This window comes from Dermacentor variabilis, chromosome 4 (assembly GCF_050947875.1).
Source record: "Dermacentor variabilis isolate Ectoservices chromosome 4, ASM5094787v1, whole genome shotgun sequence".
In the NCBI taxonomy this organism is placed as follows: Eukaryota; Metazoa; Arthropoda; class Arachnida; order Ixodida; family Ixodidae; genus Dermacentor; species Dermacentor variabilis.
The window spans coordinates 124638277-124659636 of NC_134571.1; the positions used below are offsets into that span (position 1 = coordinate 124638277).

Here is a 21360-nt window from a genome sequence, read left to right on the forward strand (position 1 = left end):
TCTGGTGACAGACTTGAACGAGTTGTGCTACTGCTGAACGGCAAACCCCACGGTCATTGAAGTTTTTTCGCAGTGTGATACCAAGTGCTCTCGTGACACCTCACAGTCTTGTGCCATTGAAAGCAACAAACCATGAAATATAAGGCAAGTAGGGATGTGAGAATATTTTAAAGTATTGTATACGAATTGAATGGCAGGACAGCTAAGGTTGTTGAGTAGAGGAGCCGGTTCCTGAGCAAACGCGTGGGGCTGATAACTCCGGATCAATAACTTTCAGTCATGTAACGAAAGCGCCTTGCTTCTAGGCAGACTGAGTACAGATTTTTTTGGCTTTTTCACAAAGCAAGTTATATGTATTTTTGCTAGTCTCACCATGTCTGCACCACTTTGAAAAAATGTATGGTTCTGTGGTATCACAGTACTCCCTTAAACAAACACACACAGCACTCTACATGCATCTGGAGAAACGCTGTCATTGTCGTGGTGCACCTAAAAATTGAAAGCAATTGTTTATCATTTAGGAGCTTCTCAATTAATCGGACATCCAGTAGCGAGTGAGATCAAGTTCAGGTCATAAAACAGGAACCACCTCATACCATTCTGAAACAGTTGATTCACAGTTTGGGCATTCGTTCTTCACATTCCTCGAGTCATTTCTAGAGTGCCTGAAAGAGAAACAGAAATTTAAACTTTCAACAACACAATGCTGTATAAATTTTGATGTGTTAGCGTAGGTTATTACAAGGATGCTTTTCCTGCACTGAAAGCATATGATAACACAAAGTAAAGTTAAACCTCGACGTAGTAAAACCAATGGGAGCTGAAAATGATTTCATTAGATCAACAACTTCGTCAAGTCAAAAGCGTTTAAGACAATGAAGCAAGATGGGCAAATGGGCTAGTTGGTTGACATTCATCTTGAAACCTTTTTAAAGCCTAACAAAAAGACAGTACACAGAGGATCGACAGGACTTTCATTAGTTCTGACAGTAGACTTCGATTAGTTCAACTTCGGCTAATTTGATCCCGAAAAAAGGTCCCAGCCAGTGCCAATACATTTCTATGAACCAAGATTTTTGTTATATTGGTCCTAAAATTGGCCTTCACTGGATAATTGGAACTTGGCTGGTAAGCATGCATACACCATACCCTAATGGTGATCCCACTAGCAACTCCTTCAGTGACAGCGTCTGTCTTGGCAGAGTTTAGGGGGACAGTGAATGCGTTGAACACACATCATCCCCTACCAAAAACACCTATTTTCAGCCTTTCTTAGGAAAATTTTCAAGCGAGAATGGTAGCTCACAATGAATGTTACAGTATTTACACGATCCCATGGCGTACTTTTCTTTAAAATGAAGATTTGTACGGAAATTGCCTGTGGGGTGCAATCTGACATGAAACCAGACAAAACCACCATTCATGGTGTTTACTACAACCCAGTATCAGAGCCAGCTTTGCCAGCGTCACTGCCATTGCCATCACAAGATAGCAACAGAAGTACTATATTCAGGTGATCCTAACGTACCCATAAATGAATTGCACACCAAATTTGAGCAAATTTAAAGCAAGAAAATAAAATTCCACCTGCATGTAACATGCACCCGATTTATAAAAGAAAGCTATAGCATGCCCCCCCTCCCATTCGCGATCAGATAAGATGTGCAGGGTGCACCTTCACAGATGGAGAATTTTCTTTAAAGATTAGCTTTCATAATGAAAGCGGTGCATCGTCGTCGCCATTTGCACTACACTGGCCGCAGATACCAAGCACGCAGGGGTGGTATTCTCAAGAAATCACTTTTATAGATACTACTATCACTTTCAGGAGATATTAAGTGACTGCACCGGACATGTCGAAGTATGCGGTCAACAGCGTTCCTGCCACTGTGTGCGGATAGCAAGCTTGGCATAGTGCCAGAAATGCTTGCAGCCGTATACACCGATGCATCCAGCGCCAAGTCACACGCAATCTCGCAAAAGTGATAACACTCTTTGAAAGCGATTGACCGAGAATACCACTCCAGATCTTAGTCGAGCACCACAAGAATCCACGGCAACCTTCGTGAAAACATGCTCTGTCGCCATTTTTGTGATGGCGATGACACTGTGTCTGACAACAGGCTGTTCCCAATGCCGGGAATGCTGTTTCGGTTTCATATCCAATTGTAACGCACCGGCAATTAACGGACACGTTTTCTCAGAATGAAGGTGAGTGTTAGATTTGTGTAAGTACGATAGTTCTCAGGTAGCATGACAACAGTGACATGCCACTTTCAGCATTTGATCATGCAAGCTTTTCCAAAAGATAAGTTATTTTGCATGCTAAGTTGGTAGCAACAAGTCACATCACATGTTTTTGGCATGCTGGAGAATCGCATGTGCTGTAGAATGAAACAGTGAAGTGGTTAGTCCAAGCAGGGGCCACCATCTCATCTGACATTGTTGCGGAGTCATTTGATAAATGCAGAAAATAAAATGCCCAATTGGCCTTACAGGAGAGATTCTGCGGTTCAATGATGACTAGCACTGCAAAATGGTTATTTCTGCGCTGTTTGCTGCATTGTAATGATAAAGTGCTGTGTGAGAATAATGAGGATAGACAGTGAACATAAATAAATTTCTGCTCTGTAAGACAACATTCGCTGATTTCATCTTCTTCTTATTGCTAGAATCAAAGGCATCCTACATTTGTCTTGCTAAAAATCAGGTGCACCTCAAATTTCTACTTTATTTAGTGGCTTTAGTGTAACTTCCGTGTTATGGCGAATTTGACAAATCCCAATAGTATGCATTGGGGCACTTTAATGTGCCTTTTCATCCAATGGTCATCACCCCAGGGCACCCCAGTCGCACCAGTGTGATTTACCGAATTCATCATTAGTTTTCTACTTTGAACCCATAGAAAGCAGCTGCGCATTCAATTCAAGGGTGTGTTAAAATTGGGCAAACACTGCCAAATGAATCGGTGGTGTGCCTTAACATTTTTTCTGCCTCTTCTTTATTTCAACATGCTGGATAATTCAATCGATTTCATCGGTCTCATCAGAGTCAAATTAACAGAAGTCAACTGTATAGATTCAAGTGTGAAAAAAGACATGTTTCTAGCTTGCTTGAACAAAAAGGCACTGCAGACTAAGGCTGCGCTGAAAAGACAACAGCCTTTTCATCTTGGCTGTGGCAAAGCGACTGGCACCGTGTAAAAGAGTTGGCACTAAGCTTTCAAAGCTGAGATCTCGCAACAGGCATTTTTATAAAGGGAAAATGATTCGTTTAAAACTGACATGGCAACATGTTTACTGCAGCAATGCTTGAATAAGTTTTGAGGCTCCTTGAACACAACAGATTTCCTGTGACCAATTTCTTTACCCATATCTTCCTGCAAGAACTTCATTAAATTGGGTGAAGCTTTGGAGTTCACTATGTCTCGTCGAGCTTTTCAATGAATCTGGCTCTGTAATATGTGTCGGGGAATCGAAAACACTGTGTTGAATCGAAATAGACAGAGACATCCCTTGTTTGAACACTGTTGCTCACTTCGTTAAATAGAAAATTTCGTAAAATGGGGTTTCCTTACGTCGAGATTTCACTGCAGAGGATGTGTTTCGGGGCCACTAGGTGCAGCCTGCAGTTAGACTTACTTGGTAAATATATCCACTGCCAGCTGCTGGAAGGCCTGCCTTTCGTCTGCAGTTAATGTAGTCAGGGACTCCAACTTTGCAAAAGCCTTGGAGCAGGTTCCAAAAGAACGATTTGCGCAGCTTGTGAGTGCTGCGAAACAAGCACTGAAGATTAATTCCCAAGCTGGCAGATACTTCATCAGCTCCTTCGTATTTTATAAGACCAGTTCACCCCAAGGCCCTTGCTGTTTGATGCTTCTTGGAAACTTCATCTCACTACGATAATCAATTCAATACAGCTCACCTACCCTAATGAAAAAAACCTGCCTTTTTTAACTCTTTGTGTGCAATGATTGGATCGTGTTGCAGGTAATAGTTCACTTTTTAACCAAAAGCTGCAACTTCTCCTTTTATGAGTCTTACCTCAGGACTAATAATGCCTGCCATTTCCATTCACTTATAAATTACATAGTCGTTCTGTAAAGGCTTGGTTCTGAGGACGTATTGCGCCTTTAAAAAATTTCATTTACATTTGTTCATAGTACTGACTTTTTACACTGGCACTATCTGATTTGGATTCAAGCTGAAATTTTGCTGATAAGCTACATCAGACACGGAAAAAATTTTGCTTGCCTAAAAGTGCATATATTTCAGAACCATCCAGGATGTCTTCGTACTCCCTCAAATTGAGAGCCGTTCTCATTGCAGCATCAACAAAACCTGCAAGAAAAAAAATGTTCTTTTTTCAAGAGGGCTCGTAAAAGAACCATAATTGCAGGCTACATAAAGACTTCAAGCAAAAGGAAAGAACACATTAATCCCATGACAAGCTTCACGGAGAGGGTCACACAAATTTCACAAAATATGGAACTATATTTTGTAACTATTCTTTTTATTCCAGTCAACTCTGTTTTCTATCATTCGTTGCATCAATCCCTATGATAATGGTTAATTTACTCCCATCGCATCGGTAATTTAAGAAAAAGGGCTTGTTCCCATATACATTAATATGGCTTGAATAGACCTACTAAACATTTAATTAAAACATTCACTCTTTAGCTGCAGCTAATAAATTCAATTTATGTAAGGCTATATTATCCATAAAATATTGGAGATTTCCCCTTATTTATGGCTCACTCAATAAGAAAATGTGACCAATGCAGAGAAATAGGATATTTATTTCAAAGAAACAACAAAAATGATAAACAGAGAAGATATATGTCTTATAACTAAAGACAATATATATATATGTCTTACAACTAAAGAAAAATAAAATGGGAAAACTCATGAAGAGTCACTCACAAAGTGTTAATTAAAGTTACAGCTCACCCATATTAGTACAAGCCAGCCAAGATGTTAATGGTGCTCATTTGCATAAAATCAGAATCGGCCGCTCTCCGACTACAGGAATCACTCGATTGGAGACAGACTCCTTAAAACTCATGGGCTTAGTCACAAACTCATTGGATGAGCCAGACTCACAAGCTCATGGACTCATTCAGACTCATGTGATCACCTGTAATCATGTAATCATTGGCCCACTTAGGTTCAATCAAACCACATACTCAGACTAAACGTACCAAAATCTGCATTTGTGAAGCCGGCTGTGCATAAAGAAGTGCCTTATTGCACAGCACCATAATTCTTGTGTACGTAGTCAGTCAAATCACGACTGGCTAGTGCTAGCCACCCTTGAAAGTTTGTTAGTTACAATAAAGTAGGGGGCATGCGAATATCAAGATCTCTGAATACGAGTCAAATAGGAACATTTAGCATTGAATATAATATTGAATTAGGATATTCACGTGCATTTATTAGCAAGGTGGGTTATTTTGATATGTTGGAACATCACAATTACATTGTCAATGGTAAAAAAAATTAGACCAGTAAGCCATTATGCTAAAACATAATGTAATTGACTCATGCAAACTTAGGAAACTGAGTAATTCCCACTAGCTGTCTGTTCTGACCAATCTATGCATTATTATATAGCCTCAAGTGGCCATAAACTAAGAGATACTTGATCCCTGTGCTATCCGTCACTCCTTGCAACTGCTGTCAAGTAATAAGCTAAGCCAAGGACAGGGGCATCGCTGCTGAGGATCAGCCCATTGGACCTGTACACCCACAAAGAGCATTCTTATTGTACAGTCTCCCCTATCCCCTTTCATTGTGCTCTAACTACACCCTCGCTGTCCGCAAACACCTTGACCCTTGTGACTGAAAGGCTGACATTTGCAAGCAGCTTAGCTGTCCGGTGGCTGAGCACACTGTAGAGGCAAAATTTTGCCAGAAGCCCGAAATTATTATAAAATTCAGTACCAAATCAGACATACATTCTTAGATTAGATAGTAACAAACGCATAGAACCGTGAATGCTACCCCACAGCCATAAATATATTCTATCTGTTTCGAATATTCCTATCAAACTGAATATTCAAAAATTTTTGTATACCTAGTTTTAAAAATGAATACGAATATTAAAAATATAATATTTGACTGTATTCAAAATTACTGAATTTGCGCAACCCTACAAAAAAAAAAGCTTTTTAAAAGGAGTGTTGGATTAGTAATGTAAGTTGTAACTTTTTCAACCCCGCAGAGTAGTAAGTGGACTGTGCAAAACCATTTTTAAGAGAGGTGTGAAATCCACCTAATATCTGATATTAATGGGCATCAGCTCACAAAGCTTCGCCAACAAAATGTTTATATATGGAGATCATATAAGCAAAGATTATGGCAATCAAATTCTGCACCTGTCAAGTCTTCACATCTGTCTCCACCCTTTTCATTATTCCTGCTATGCCTGAAGCTGCGCAGATGAATTTGCAATGTTTGTGTTGCTTCAGGCATTGTCACACTAATTTTTGGTTTCAGAATGGCCTCCGAGATAGGCCCACTTTGCCACCGAATCGCAGAGACCACTGGAACAATGTTACTGTTACCTGCCGCAATACAATGCCACTGCATGAAAAATGAACATGTCTGCTTCTTGGTCCTGCCGAAAACATTCCCCAAGTTGTGCTACCTAAAGAAATCCACCCAATAGTCATTGCGTTTATCAAGTATTCAAATCAAATTCTAGAAGTTCAAGGAAAAGGGCAGGCACGTGGCCTTTAGGACAAAATTGTAAGATGTTGTCAGCGCATAACAAATAAACATGTCTTGAGTGTTCACGAGAACATCTTGTAGTGACGAGACAGGAAAATTACATACCACATTCAAAAAGCGCTGTAGGGTCGTAGCATGGTGGCAATGGGTGCTAAGACAGTGCAGCCCACATCTATGCAGGCAGCAGGCCAGTAGGTTGCTAGACGGAGCCAGCTACGTAGAAGTGCTTACCTTCATGGAGCTGTCGCTGAGCGAGCAGGTAAAAATGAAATGCCTCTGCACCTCTCCATGGTTGGTCCAGCGGCTGGAACGTGCCCGCCCCCTTAGCGTCATCGGACATCAGCGCATTCAGTGCCAGGCTAGCCTGTGATTAGAAGATAAAAAAGTTAGTCCCCCATTTTTAGAAGAGTGAACTTTATTCATTTATGCTATACTGAAGGTCTTAAACTTAGGCCCAAAACAGGAGGAGCAGTATCACATTCACCAGATTCTAATGAACACACAATTTTCCAAGAAAATGGAGATTATAACTGCCTGCGCATTACCATCGAACACAGCATCAAAACTGCAGTCTTTTCAACATACAGAAGGCTTGCATAATTGCAGAATTAACTGGCAAATCAGCATGAGCAACCATACCATTTGCGATAGTTTCAGAGTAGTTCGAGAAATACTGAAAATCAAATGCCGTGAGCCACACGAAGACAGACGTGTTGTGATCCACAGACAGCGATATAGAGCTGTCTGTAGTTCACTTTAGATTCGTGTGGGAGTGGCAATGGTGGAAATTAGGTGTGAATAAATTTATATTCTGTGAAGGTAGACTTGGCTGATTTTATGTGTTTGTGACAGCAAGAACCAGAGGCATCCTAGATTTCTTGTTATGAAATATGGTGCACATTTGATTTGAGTGCACATTATCACTTTGAGCTCCAAAAATGGGGCCCACATTATATTTGGGAGTTGGTTGCAAATAACCCGCCACATCAGCTTAGTGGGCTACGGCGTTTGGCAGCTGAGCACAAGGTCAAGGGCTCAATTCCTGGCTGCCATGGCCGCATTTCGATAGATGTGTAGTGCAACTAACCCTCGTGCCCTTTAGGTTCTGGTACACGTCAGCAAATCCCAGGTGCCCGGGCCTTTCACTACAGCATCCCTCATAGTTATATTGTGCAGTTTTGGGATGTTAAACACAACTAATTTCTCTATGTTAGAATTGGGTAAATACACTAATGACCAGGTCCTTGCATAGCAGCCATATTTTTTTTATATGCATTTTCGGAGGCAGCTTCTTAGGTGTAGTCCACGCACAAGTAGAACGTAAGTATGTTTTAAGTGTGAGACAGACCTGCTTGCAACTGTTGTGATAACCTGAAAAGAATTTCTATAACACACATGCACATATACTATACACGAAAAAGACTAAAATAATTGTATAATACAGAACTGGTCCTATTAGGCAACCACTGAATCGCCTTGAGTTAATTTGTTGCATTTAAGCGAGAGAAATTGCAAAGAATCATGATCTTTAAAGCAAATTGAAGCAAGAAGTTTATGACTCCAAATTTTGCACACCACAGAAAGATACTGCGATTCCACAAACTGCATCCATTAGAACGTCTAAAGCAAGCTAACATACACTACACTAATTTATACATCTTCGATGAAGTTGACACACTGTTTACTTGAACTTTGCTAATCTCCTAGCCTCAGAGAGCTCTATAATAGTATATCAATTTTGTCCACTTGAAATGTTCTATTCATTCATTTCCCAGTGTTTCCCTTGGTGTAAACTTGAAGCTTACTTCTTTCAAGAGAAAATGTTCGTTTCATTTTCATTTAGCGATACTGTTGGCCCAGCCAATTAATCATTACAGGAGTAGAATACATTAAAGGTGGTAAAGAAAAGATTTAAGGGTTTCTTGTCAGGATGCCACAAATGAGAATCAAAACACTGTAAGTGGTATAGAACAAATGACATATGTTGTTAACAAGGTATTCTGAGGTGCACATAAACTTTTTCATGGACGAACAATAGCTTGTGCTCCTACCGCAGACATACTCACATATAAGACATAAAACTTTCAAACTAAACAATATATATGCCCTTAATTATTTTTTAAAGTCATTTATAGATGCTAATTTCACAATTGTCTTTGATAGCCTGTTCCAGTCACTGATAGCCCTAGGGACGAAATTAAATTCAAAAACAGTCACTAAAGACAGGAGGAGGAGGAATGAACATACTTTGCATATGTTTAATATAGCTGCTTGGTTGGATGCCGAAGTAATCATTCTTTTGATGCTAACTTGAACATGAATAATCTCAAAATGTAACAAACTCTTTCATAAGTTCTAAATTCTCATGAAGGTAATTTGGCACATTTACTTAGTAGAGCATCAGTATTTGTTAAATATAAACCTCACTGCAAGGTGTTGTATGTTGTCGAGTTTAGATCGATTTGTTATTGTGTAAGGGTTTCATATTATTTTGGCATACTCAATGATGGGTCTTATTAAAATTTTATATGCACAAATTTTTTAAAAACTTCCTGCGTTGCACGATGGAGGTGTCTTCTAAGTGTCCATATTACCTTGCTAGACCTGGTACGAACATCACCAATACAAGCGTTCCATGATCCATTGCAAATCTGACATAATAGTCATGCCTTAATACTTATGAGCAGAAAGCCCGCTTAGTTAGGTGCCATTGATGGACAAGCACTTTTCTATTTTTTTTTAAACCCATTTGGCATTTATCACACCAGGATTTAATATTTTGCAACTTTAAGTCTAGAAGGACCTAGTCATCAGGATTTTTTACTTTGTTACACAAGACACAGTCGCCTGCAAATAGCCAAATGGGTACTGCAATACCATAGGGATCATCATCATCATCATCATCATCATCAGCCTAGTTACGCCCACTGCAGGGCAAAGGCCTCTCCCATACTTCTCCAACTACCCCGGTCACGTAATAATTGTGGCCATGTTGTCCCTGCAAACGTCTTAATGTCATCCGCCCACCTAACTTTCTGCCGCCCCCTGCTACGCATCCCTTCCCTTGGAATCCAGTCCGTAACCCTTAGTGACCATCGGTTATCTTCCCTCCTCATTACATGTCCGGCCCATGCCCATTTCTTTTTCTTGATTTCAACTAAGATGTCGTTTACCCGCGTTTGTTGCCTCACCCAATCTGCTCTTTTCTTATCCCTTAACGTCACACCCATCATTCTTCTTTCCATAGCTCGTTGCGTCGTCCTCAATTTCAGCAGAACCCTTTTCGTAAGTCTCCAGGTTTCTGCCCCATATGTGAGTACTGGTAACACACAGCTGTTATACACTTTCCTTTTGAGGGATAGTGGCAACCTGCTGTTCATGATTTGAGAATGCCTGCCAAACGCACCCCAGCCCATTCTTATTCTTCTGGTTATTTCAGTCTCATGATCCGGATCCGTGGTCACTACCTGCCCTAAGTAGATGTAGTCCCTTACCCCTTCCAGTGCTTCGCTACCTATCATAAACTGCTGTTCTCTTCCGAGCCTGTTAAACATTACTTTAGTTTTCTGCAGATTAATTTTCAGACCCACCCTTCTGCTTTGCCTCTCCAGGTCAGTGAGCATGCATTGCAATTGGTCTCCTGAGTTACTAAGCAAGGCAATATCATCAGCGAATCGCAAGTTGCTAAGGTATTCTCCATCAACTTTTATCCCCAATTCTTCCCACTCCAGGCCTCTGAATACCTCCAGTAAACATGCTGTGAATAGCATTGGAGATATCGTATCTCCCTGTCTGACGCCTTTCTTTATAGGGATTTTGTTGCTTTCTTTGTGGAGGACTACCGTGGCTGTGGAGCCGCTATAGATATCTTCCAGTATCTTTACATATGGCTCATCTACACCCTGATTCCGTAATGCCTCCATGACTGCTGAGGTTTCGGCTGAATCAAACGCTTTCTCGTAATCAATGAAAGCTATATATAACGGTTGGTTATATTCTGCACATTTCTCTATCACTTGATTGATAGTGTGAATATGGTCTATTGTTGAGTAGCCTTTACGGAATCCTGCCTGGTCCTTTGGTTGACAGAAGTCTAAGGTGTTCCTGATTCTATTTGCGATTACCTTAGTAAATACTTTGTAGGCAACGGACAGTAAGCTGATCGGTCTATAATTTTTCAAGTCTTTGGCGTCCCCTTTCTTATGGATTAGGATTATGTTAGCGTTCTTCCAAGATTCCGGTACGCTCGAGGTTATGAGGCATTGCGTATACAGGGTGGCCAGTTTCTCTAGAACAATCTGACCACCATCCTTCAACAAATCTGCTGTTACCTGATCCTCCCCAGCTGCCTTCCCCCTTTGCATATCTCCTAAGGCTTTCTTTACTTCTTCCGCCGTTACCTTCGGGATTTCGAATTCCTCTAGACTATTTTCTCTTCCATTATCGTCGTGGGTGCCACTGGCAGTGTATAAATCTCTATAGAACTCCTCAGCCACTTGAATTATCTCATCCATATTAGTAACGATATTGCCGGCTTTGTCTCTTAACGCACACATCTGATTCTTGCCTATTCCTAGTTTCTTCTTCACTGTTTTTAGGCTTCCTCCGTTCCTGAGAGCCTGTTCAATTCTATCCATATTATAGTTCCTGATGTCCGCTGTCTTACGCTTGTTGATTAACTTAGAAAGTTCTGCCAGTTCTATTCTAGCTGTAGGGTTAGAGGCTTTCATACATTGGCGTTTCTTGATCAGATCTTTCGTCTCCTGCGATAGCTTACTGGTTTCCTGTCTAACGGAGTTACCACCGACTTCTATTGCGCACTCCTTAATGGTTCCCATGAGACAGTCGTTCATTGCTTCAACACTAAGGTCCTCTTCCTGAGTTAAAGCCGAATACCTGTTCTGTAGCTTGATCCGGAATTCCTCTAGTTTCCCTCTTACCGCTAACTCATTGATTGGCTTCTTGTGTACCAGTTTCTTCCGTTCCCTCCTCAAGTCTAGGCTAATTCGAGTTCTTACCATCCTATGGTCACTGCAGCGTACCTTGCCGAGTACGTCTACATCTTGTATGATGCCAGGGTTCGCGCAGAGTATGAAGTCGATTTCATTTCTAGTCTCACCATTCGGGCTCCTCCACGTCCACTTTCGACTAACCCGCTTGCGGAAAAAGGTGTTCATTATCCGCATATTATTCTGTTCTGCAAACTCTACTAATAATTCTCCTCTGCTATTCCTAGAGCCTATGCCATATTCCCCCACTGACTTGTCTCCAGCCTGCTTCTTGCCTACCCTGGCATTGAAGTCGCCCATCAGTATAGTGTATTTTGTTTTGACTTTACCCATCGCCGATTCCACGTCTTCATAAAAGCTTTCGACTTCCTGGTCATCATGACTGCATGTAGGGGCATAGACTTGTACCACCTTCAATTTGTACCTCTTATTAAGTTTCACAACGAGACCTGCCACCCTCTCGTTAATGCTATAGAATTCCTGTATGTTACCAGCTATTTCCTTATTAATCAGGAATCCGACTCCTAGTTCTCGTCTCTCCGCTAAGCCCCGGTAACACAGTACATGCCCGCTTTTTAGCACTGTATATGCTTCTTTTGTCCTCCTAACCTCACTGAGCCCTATTATATCCCATTTACTACCCTCTAATTCCTCCAATAACACTGCTAGACTCGCCTCACTAGATAGCGTTCTAACGTTAAACGTTGCCAGGTTCAGATTCCAATGGCGGCCTGTCCGGAGGGATAGGGATACCCTAGGGATAGGGAACCATAGGGATACCCTTAATAAAAATTAGGAACAGCAGTGGACCCAATAAGCTGCCTTGGGGCACAACAGAGGGTAAAGCTGAGTGACCAAACTGACTGCTTCCTAGCACAATATGTAGTTCTCTATGAGACAACTGGGATAAAAACCACTGGGCGATTAATAGATGTTTTAAAGCTTTTATCGATTTTGAGCAGTAAAGGTGGGAAAATTTATAGAACACTTTGGCAAAATTGAGCCATATTATGTCTACCTGACCGCATTTATCTAAGCACTTGCAAGATCCTGGTTTAATACATTAGCTGACTTACTAAACCATGCTGACAACGATTTAAAATTTTGTAATCATCAAGGTAGATGGATAAATATTTGGAAGCAATGCATTCTAACAATATGGTGCTAGTTCTAATAACTGAAATGGGTTTAAGGTTACGAACGTCAGACTTACTGCCACATTCGTGAATAGGGACAATTTTTGCACACTTCCAAGCAGATGGGAAATGACCTGTGAAAACAGAGTCCACTCTGCATACCTCCGTAAAAAATAATTAGGGATATTGTCAAGTCCTATACTCTTTTTGGTGTCAGTGCTAAGCAGGACGTTTAACACACCTTGTTCATTGATTTTTTATGTCTTTCACAGGGGGTCGATAAGGTATTTCAACAAATTCAGGAACATAGCCATCATCTCGGTTATAAACTGTGGAGAAGAATGTGTTAAAGGATTGAACTCTTTCCACAGTGTCATTAACCCTACATGCTATACCAGCAGAGTGTGGGGGATTTGCATACCTCCAGAATTTACTGGAAGCACTTAAAAAAAAAACAGGCAAAGAATTATAAAATTTTACAGCAATTTATGTTAAAATATTTTTGAAGGCCCCCCAAAAAATGTCTTAATAAAAGGTTGACTTTAGCTTTCTTGTTTAAGTGCTGTCATCCTCATAAACGTTGGTACAGTGGATGACAAGCAGGAAAATTATGTTTCATTTTGTTTTCACACGTTTTAAAAATGAATCTGAGCTAGACAGCATATATCAGTGGACTGGGACAATGAACCTGTTACAACAAGGTGCCAGTATTTATTCCCAGCTGCAGCAGCCTGATTCTAACAGAGCTTGAATTGCAAAATGTCTTCGCGCTGTAATTTTAGTAGTTGTTGAAACAGACCTTAAGGTCCTTGACTTAAGCTAAAGTGGTACCTTAATGTTCCGAGCTGTCCAAAGTGTCTTTTCTACCAAGAACAGAGCTGTCACTGGCAAAAAAATTACATTAGTATAGGACATGGTTGGTGCTGCCATTGTGAGAAAGCGGTATCAGTTCCTGTGATGTAGTTTGTCCCATTTCTAATTGGTAATTAGTACCACTGATAATAAATAAGATAAATCAATTTGCATTTCGATGTTTGAAAAAGCATGGTGGCCAATTTAACTAAATCTTTCTACAAAATTTGCTCACACTACTCCACGCACCGTCTCATCAGTACTATTTAACAGAATGTGACAACATCTCAGTGCCAGCCTTAGTCTCAAAGTAGGCCTAAGCAGCTGTTAACCTTTAACTTTTGGGACTTTGAGCATGTCTATGTAAGCAATCACATTCATCAAAGCAAGTTTTATAATGTTCAGGAATTCATGCGGCTTCTGTCTTAGCCCAAGTCATTTCATAACATAAAACAAACACAGCAAGAATGATTTAATGTCCATCATCAGTGTACTTCTAAGGAATTCTGAGTGGTTCAAACTGATGTACAAGCCTCTGCAATATCTGTACAGCCTTTGTATAGCCTTGGCATGCTGACACCCCTAAGGAAACTCAATTTCTTTTTTTAAAGACAGAATGGTAACATTATAGCTCATTTTTTAATGATGCCAAATTCTTTACTAGTGTGCATAAAACAAAGGAAATATGTCTACAAACCTTGTAAGGCAACAAATAAACGTTTACCTAAAGGCATAAATCCCCCACAATCTTCCTTGGAGCTTCATGCAAAAATAATGATAAGTCACAGTTTCGCCCGAAAGGCAACTGCGATTGCAAACAAGTAGACAGTTATACAAAGTAAGGATAGTAGTTTTGTCAACCGTATAAACTTGGAAACATTCGCGTACTAAGTGGATTAACAAGCATGGTGTCAACGGGCAAGGGCAAACACGAACACATCTCACTCGATGACCCTGGACGCTTGCTGTCAAAACACTGGCGTGAGCAAGTGCGGCAGCAGCAGTGAGCAAACTGATTCATGCTGTCTATCGCTTCAGCGCAAACAGCAGTGAGAACACAGCACTCACAAAGGTAAGAGCCGTCTGCAGATCGCTTTGAAGATACATGCACGCTACCGCGCTCAAGGAACACAGTTGTTGGTGGAGAGGAAGCCTCCCCTCGCCCCCTCCCTCCCGCACTACCCCCGCACTTTCCCCCATTTCGTGTGCGAAATTGAGCCTCAATCGTCAGTTCCCCTTGCGCCCAGTCACGAAATACGCAGTTGCTGTCGGAGCCCAACAGCACCCTCTCTCCTATCCCACAACAGCCTCTGGTGCGACGGCGTGTTTGCACTCCGCCTTCCTCCCTCGTGCACGCCAGACTGAGCTGTGATCATCAGCTCCCTTCACATGCTTTCTCTCACATACAGCACACGGCGCGCAGCAACGGTGCTATTGCCCTTGGACTCTATACGGAACATCATGGTGACGGTGATGGTAAAAATGCACCTGGAGTGTCCATATAATTGCTACCGCAATAATAACTTTGTTTGGATGACAGCACTAGTGAATCTTGAAGCGTTCCTACACAGTAGTTGGGTGAAGACTAACTGTGGTGTGGTAGCACTCACAACACACAGGACTTCTGACTCGCTGTCATGCAGAGTGCCATCTTTGCAAGTACGGTGACCCCGGCACGCACTGAATACTTACTGCTACCTGTAGTGTGGAATATATAACTTAAGAAAACTGGTGATGATAAGCATGTCGACCAGCATCTATGTTGTCGAAGAAGATAATATTACAGTTTTACCCATAATGCAAAGCAGTGACTCAATAGCAGGTGAAATATAATGCACTGTACGCCTTAGATTGTTTAGTGCAGTGTTTGTTGAAGTGAACATCCACAGGTGTGAGTGAACAGCCTCATTTCGAGAAATAGTAGAAGTGTGAGTCATATTTATTTGTGGAAGTTGCGGTGATGAAGTAGAAAGACTGGATTTCCTTCCTCATCTGACCTATCCGTTCTTAGCCACTGGTCTCTAATAAAGCAATCCTTTAGCTTCTTACTGCTAGAGTTGCTCTGCTTTCCTAAAGTTTATATTTGGGCTACCCCTTTAATATGCCTCACACTATCCCTGAAGAAAACAAGATGACATCAGCACCATTGAGTAAACATGAGAGGTGGAGTGCGAGAAGACTACTGAATCCATGGTAGAGTGTATAAGCGTGACTGTACGAGGACATAGAATGAAACAGATACACAGACACAGCGCTTCACTTTCAACTACAGATTTTATTTTCACACGCATCGATAAATATATACCGTACAAGCGGAAACAAACGTAACAGCAAAAAAGAACATTCAGTGGTGAATTTTGATAAACCATGCATGTGTGCAAGGCATGGGGGAAACATGTACTGCAGTGGTCACAAAGATAAACCAAGGAATTGTATCTCCTTCTCAGATAGCGATGCACACGTGTACAGTTTATTGAAATTCACCACTGAATGTTTCTTTTCACTGTTACGTTTGTTTCCGCTCGTACGGTATATATTTATCGATGCGTGCAAAAATAAAATCTATAGTTGAAAGTGAAGCGCTGTGTCTGTATATCTGTTTCTTTCTACGTCCTCGTATAGTTGCGCTTATACACTCTACCATGGATTCTAACCAACTAGCTCGCCAACATGTTTTAACCAAGACTACTGAAGATGAAGCAGAAATGCTCAATAATTTTCATTACATGTAGAAAAAGAAAACTTAATTTTTGACCGCATCCACAACTGGGAAGGCAACATTCTAGAATACGAAGAAAGCGCAGATCCCAGCTCTATCGAAGTACACAGATGGCGAGCGGTTGTTAACCAATAATGGCTGCTTATGGCATGATCACCCTCCCCAGGATCAGTATTCTCTGCTGCTGTAACTTCAGCAGAGTGCTTGAGAGGTAGAATCCTGAACTGCCAATCTGTTGGTAGTAGTGTGAATCCTTGTGAAACAATGAGTTTTTCATTCTCCATATAATTTTCTCGCAAAGAATTTTGGGATTCCAGTGACAAATGACAGTGAACACCAGTGGACATCAAAACAACCAGGTGAGTGAGCCCATAACAACTATCGCCGTAAATAAACATGGTTCGATGTCTTCTTCATGTCACATACCATTCAGAAATTGGGAAAATATCCAATCACAAGGTGCCCTTGTCATCATTCAAAAGAGGATGATTGCCCATGATGAGCTGAAGTCACTGAGACTTTAATTTGTTGGTATGATTGCGGTTTCCTTACCTCTTTTGTGCCTTTCGTGCTTCCTGTGGTTCTAGATGTCTTGCGCGACAACATGCGATGTTCTTCAACCAGGGTGGCTCCAAGCACATATATCTTCTTCATAAGAGACGGAGCATGGTTCTTTTTTGATTCTTCAGCTGCAACCTTAAATGAGTGAGCAGGCACTATTCACTGTCAACACTGTGACCACAGCAGCAACAACCTTGCAGAAGCAAGCACACATAACACAAATGTTCTTTTTGCTTATGAAGATTTCTTGCAATATATATTCAGAACTGTGACATGAATATGAGAGACATGAATCAATTCACAGCTAAACTGCACCTAGTGCAAAAGGAGGTGAAGACAGGCAATGTGACAGAAAGAAACACTGACTCACAACCCAGTATATACCTGGACAAATTAGCCAGAATGAGCATGGGCAAGGCAGAGCTTAAAGGGACACTAAATTCCAACAACTACCGTATAGACTCGTGTTAGGACTGCAACCGTGTAGGAGCCGCACCCCCAACTTGGCAGGCCAAAATTTTGAAAAAGAAATTCCATCAGAGAAGCTATTGCATTCGGTGTCCCAATGCCGCGTGCATCGGCAAATTTTCACACGCTGTGCACAACTGCATGCCACTACGTACTAGATTGTGAGAGCTGCACAGTACATCACACGGTGATGCAATGGTACATCCAAGGAGCTGAGGTGTGCAGTAGTCACTGACTGTACTGGCACCAATTTGACCAAAAGGTTCAGTGCCGTATGAGAGTTGCACCTTGTCAAAATTGCAAAAAAAGAGTGCAGCCTATACATGAGTTTACACGGTAATCATCTGAAATTGGTTAAGGAATCTTTCAAAGCTCTATTTCGCTCATTAGGGGGGAAAATGTTGATTATTTACTGGAAAATATGACAGCCAAACACCCCCTTTATGAATTTCATGCTGAAACCTCTGCACCAACATGTCAATATTACTGAATTGATTTGAATCTAGGCCAACTTTTTTTTTTTACATGAGTTATGAAGCTCCTAGGTAGGCTTAGATGCAAGATTAAGGGCCATCATAACAGGTAAAATAGCATGCTGGCAATGCCACCACCTAAAGACAGTACTGTAGCTATTACTAAGTGCAGCTGCGCAATAGTACAAGGACTCCATAACGTAAAACTATTCCAATGTGTTTTTATTTCAATCTCCCGAAGTCCAATTTGCATAACCACCAACGCAAGCATCGGGTGGTGACCTACAGCGTTGCCTCAACAGCCCAATCAAATGCCTTCTTAGTTTATAGGAGGTCACTTTTCTTTGCTTTCAAAACGAATAACTATGCTTACATTGAGTAGTTTCTCGTTTGTAATTGGTTGTCAGGAGGTGAGCAGCCCGCTCAAGTGGAGAGGGTTTCGATGGGGCCAAGCCTGCACACTGAAAATAGATAACTGGATGAAGCAGTGGTGCCGGCATCTGCGACTGGTTCGCTTTCCCTTAGCTTGTGGTGGCTGGTTAAAAATCGCAGCGGCATGCAATGGAAGGTTAAGAATGCCGCTAAAACGGATCCTCAGCAAGGAATAGTTGTCAGAGCAAGGTCATATACGTGCCGAAAGTGCTCGAAAACGTTACACGGCCAGGCAGAAAGCTTTATTACATGCAAATAAACCCGTGCTTTCCGGCAGGTGCGAATAGCCAGTGCCTGAGCGATCGGCGGCAGTCATCTTTTAGCCCTTCGGAACGGGTCAGCCTGCAGCTATTCAGAAAAGCAATTCAGTTTTGTTCGGCATATTAATGTGTCTTTAATGCATACATATTACTTTGATGCAATGAGTTTTTGCAGTTTTGTGACGTCGCATGACAGGCAGGTGAAGTGGATGCAGCCTGAAAACTTTTGACCAATAGCTGAGGGCTGATGGCGAAAAGGCGTTCAATGAGAAACAACTATCTTTTTTTTTGTTCAGTAAAATTATGCATAATAAATGTGTATACGTCATATCAGATGGGGAGCTATTGTGGTTTTCGCAATGTCGCATGACAGACAAGTGAAATGGGAGTGGTCCAAAAATGTTTTTGACCAATCATGGAAGGCTGATTGCAGAATTGGAATAGAAAAGTTTGGAATAGCTTTACATTATAGTGCCCCAGTATGCTATCTTGACAGCATTCAAAGGGTCAATGTTTTTTTTTAATTGGCTTTCAGTGAGACACTGATGAAATGGCACCAAGCAAGCAGTGTTGATGCACTGCTGCTTACATTGATCCAGCGCGGGAGATTGGTAGTACATATGTAATTTGCTTTTTGTGGCTGTTATTGTTTGAAATTTATTTCGGTCAGCTTGCATTCTAGGAAATTTTTTCTTTCGATCTTCCAAATTTGGTGGATCAACTTAAATTCAAGGTTGGGCTAGGTCTGAGTAAATACTTTGTCAGAGATTTCAAAGTATCTTCTCATATTTTGGCCATCTAAGTGCGGGATAAGTTGACAATACTTGCTAGGTTGAGTATAGTTCTTACCAATTCTTGAAAATTTGCCTAAAAACAGTTCAGGCCGTAAATCAAAATTCCAATTTCAAGAGTCACTAGAGTTTACTTTTCTTTAAAAATGCAATAACTTTCACTAAAATCGACCCAATTGTAATCTCAGAAAAGCGTTTCTGCATTTTACGTGCATTTGAATAGCCAGCATCGAAGTTGAGTCCGAGCTAAAGCTTCCTTTTAAAACGAAGCATTAGCTCAGACCCAACTCCGATACCGCATATTCAAATACAGTGGAATTCCAATAAACGGAAATCACTTAAACAGAACTGCCTCTTAATTGGAACATCATCCTCATGGTTGGTTGGTTTTGTACTCATGCAATTGTATTCAACTTTGGCTCTCAGTAAATGGAACTCCTGATAAATGGAACCAATTTCCCTGGTCCCTTGAGGCTCTGTTTAAAGAGAGTCCATTGTATATGTACAACACAGAAAAATATAAGACGACCTCTGGACCAACTTGTACGAAATTTGTTGCATTAACGAAAGAAAGTTAAATTCAAGTGACTGTAGAAGAGGAAGACTTTGATTAAGGCCCCAATTTTTTTCATCGCCAAAAATCGGTAAGTCTTTAAAAAAAGCATGAAGTTTATGAATCCATAACTGTATCGAAAACAGATTCCGTAAACTACATCTGTTATAGCACCTAAAGAGGACAAATTTGTAAAATAATTTAAATTTTACATGAATATTGCAAATTTGTTAAAATGTTTACAAAGATATTACAGAAGTCCTACTCCCATATTAATGGTGTATATAAGAGCCATGTATAGTACATCAATTCTGTCCACTTTAGATGCACTAGTAGATAGAATTTACAGAATTGTGATACCGCGTTTCATTGCTGAGTTACAGAGTTGTAACCTTAATAGTCTCATTTTCTGAAAGTTAACAATATTGAACAATTTTTATTAAAGAATTATTGATCTAAGGCAAAAATTTGCTTCAACAATCACTAGATTTTAACTTTTTCTTATAGATGCAACAAACCACATCAAATTTGGTGCAGTGGTTGTTGAGGAAGACAATTTCTTCAATCCCACGTATTTAGATAGGATCCCCCAAGCTAAAGCTTCCTTTTAAAGGCCAACTGCAATAAAATTTTACTTTGAGTAAATTGGTTATATATGTAAATGAGTAGCATATACCATTGAAGCAAACTAGGCAAAGTCGCAGAGCTGGTAATTGTCTCATTTTCTTATTAGCAGCCCTTAAATAGCACCTAAGCAGGTGAGTCACGCACCTGGCATTGATGGATATGTATTACGTAAACCCCAGCCGAATGCCTCCGAGATTTTCAGCACGCCACGAGTGCTGCTGCCTTATGTCAAAGGTCGTGCCAAAGCGCTACAGGTTCTTAACATTCTGGGCCATGCATAACTTTGAGGTATTCATTTAAAAATCTGTTTTAAAGAATTTATAGCATCCTAGTTAAGATTGTCTAGAAGTGCTAGAGGGAGGCTTTTGGGAAACTTTTAACTGGAACATCAATGTGCTTCATAGCATACCTTAAGAGGAAGCTTTAGCTTGAGCCCAACTCCAATGCTACCTATCCAAGTATATGTAAAATGCAGAAACCCTTTTCTGAGATAACCACTGGGCCTATTTAAATGAAACTTGTTGCATTTGAGAGAAAAAGTTAAATTCTAGCGATGGTTGGAGGCAGAAATTTGATTCAGGACCTGAAATTTCTTAATGGAATTTTCAAAAATTGGCAAGTTTGAAAAAAATAGAAGCACAAAGTCTACAAATTCGTAGCTCTGCACCTAGAACAGATATCGCAGTTATGTAAACTGCATCCATTAGAGCAACCAAGCGGACAAATCTGATTTGTCAATTTATATCTT

At 40.8% G+C, this 21360-nt stretch overlaps 1 protein-coding gene across 2 annotated transcripts in view; it reads right to left on the reverse strand.

Moving 5' to 3' along the window:
* The window catches only part of Oseg4 (intraflagellar transport protein Oseg4), an 87572-nt gene that overhangs the window by 6295 nt on the left and 59917 nt on the right, over nucleotides 1–21360 (reverse strand). For both annotated transcript variants that reach the window (XM_075690209.1, XM_075690208.1), the window contains 5 exons: nucleotides 17000–17143; nucleotides 6963–7095; nucleotides 4254–4340; nucleotides 3642–3771; nucleotides 597–665 (listed from right to left, as the gene is read on the reverse strand). In XM_075690209.1, the coding sequence (XP_075546324.1) occupies nucleotides 597–665; nucleotides 3642–3771; nucleotides 4254–4340; nucleotides 6963–7095; nucleotides 17000–17143 (563 nt within the window). The remainder of the gene's footprint in view (nucleotides 1–596; nucleotides 666–3641; nucleotides 3772–4253; nucleotides 4341–6962; nucleotides 7096–16999; nucleotides 17144–21360) is intronic.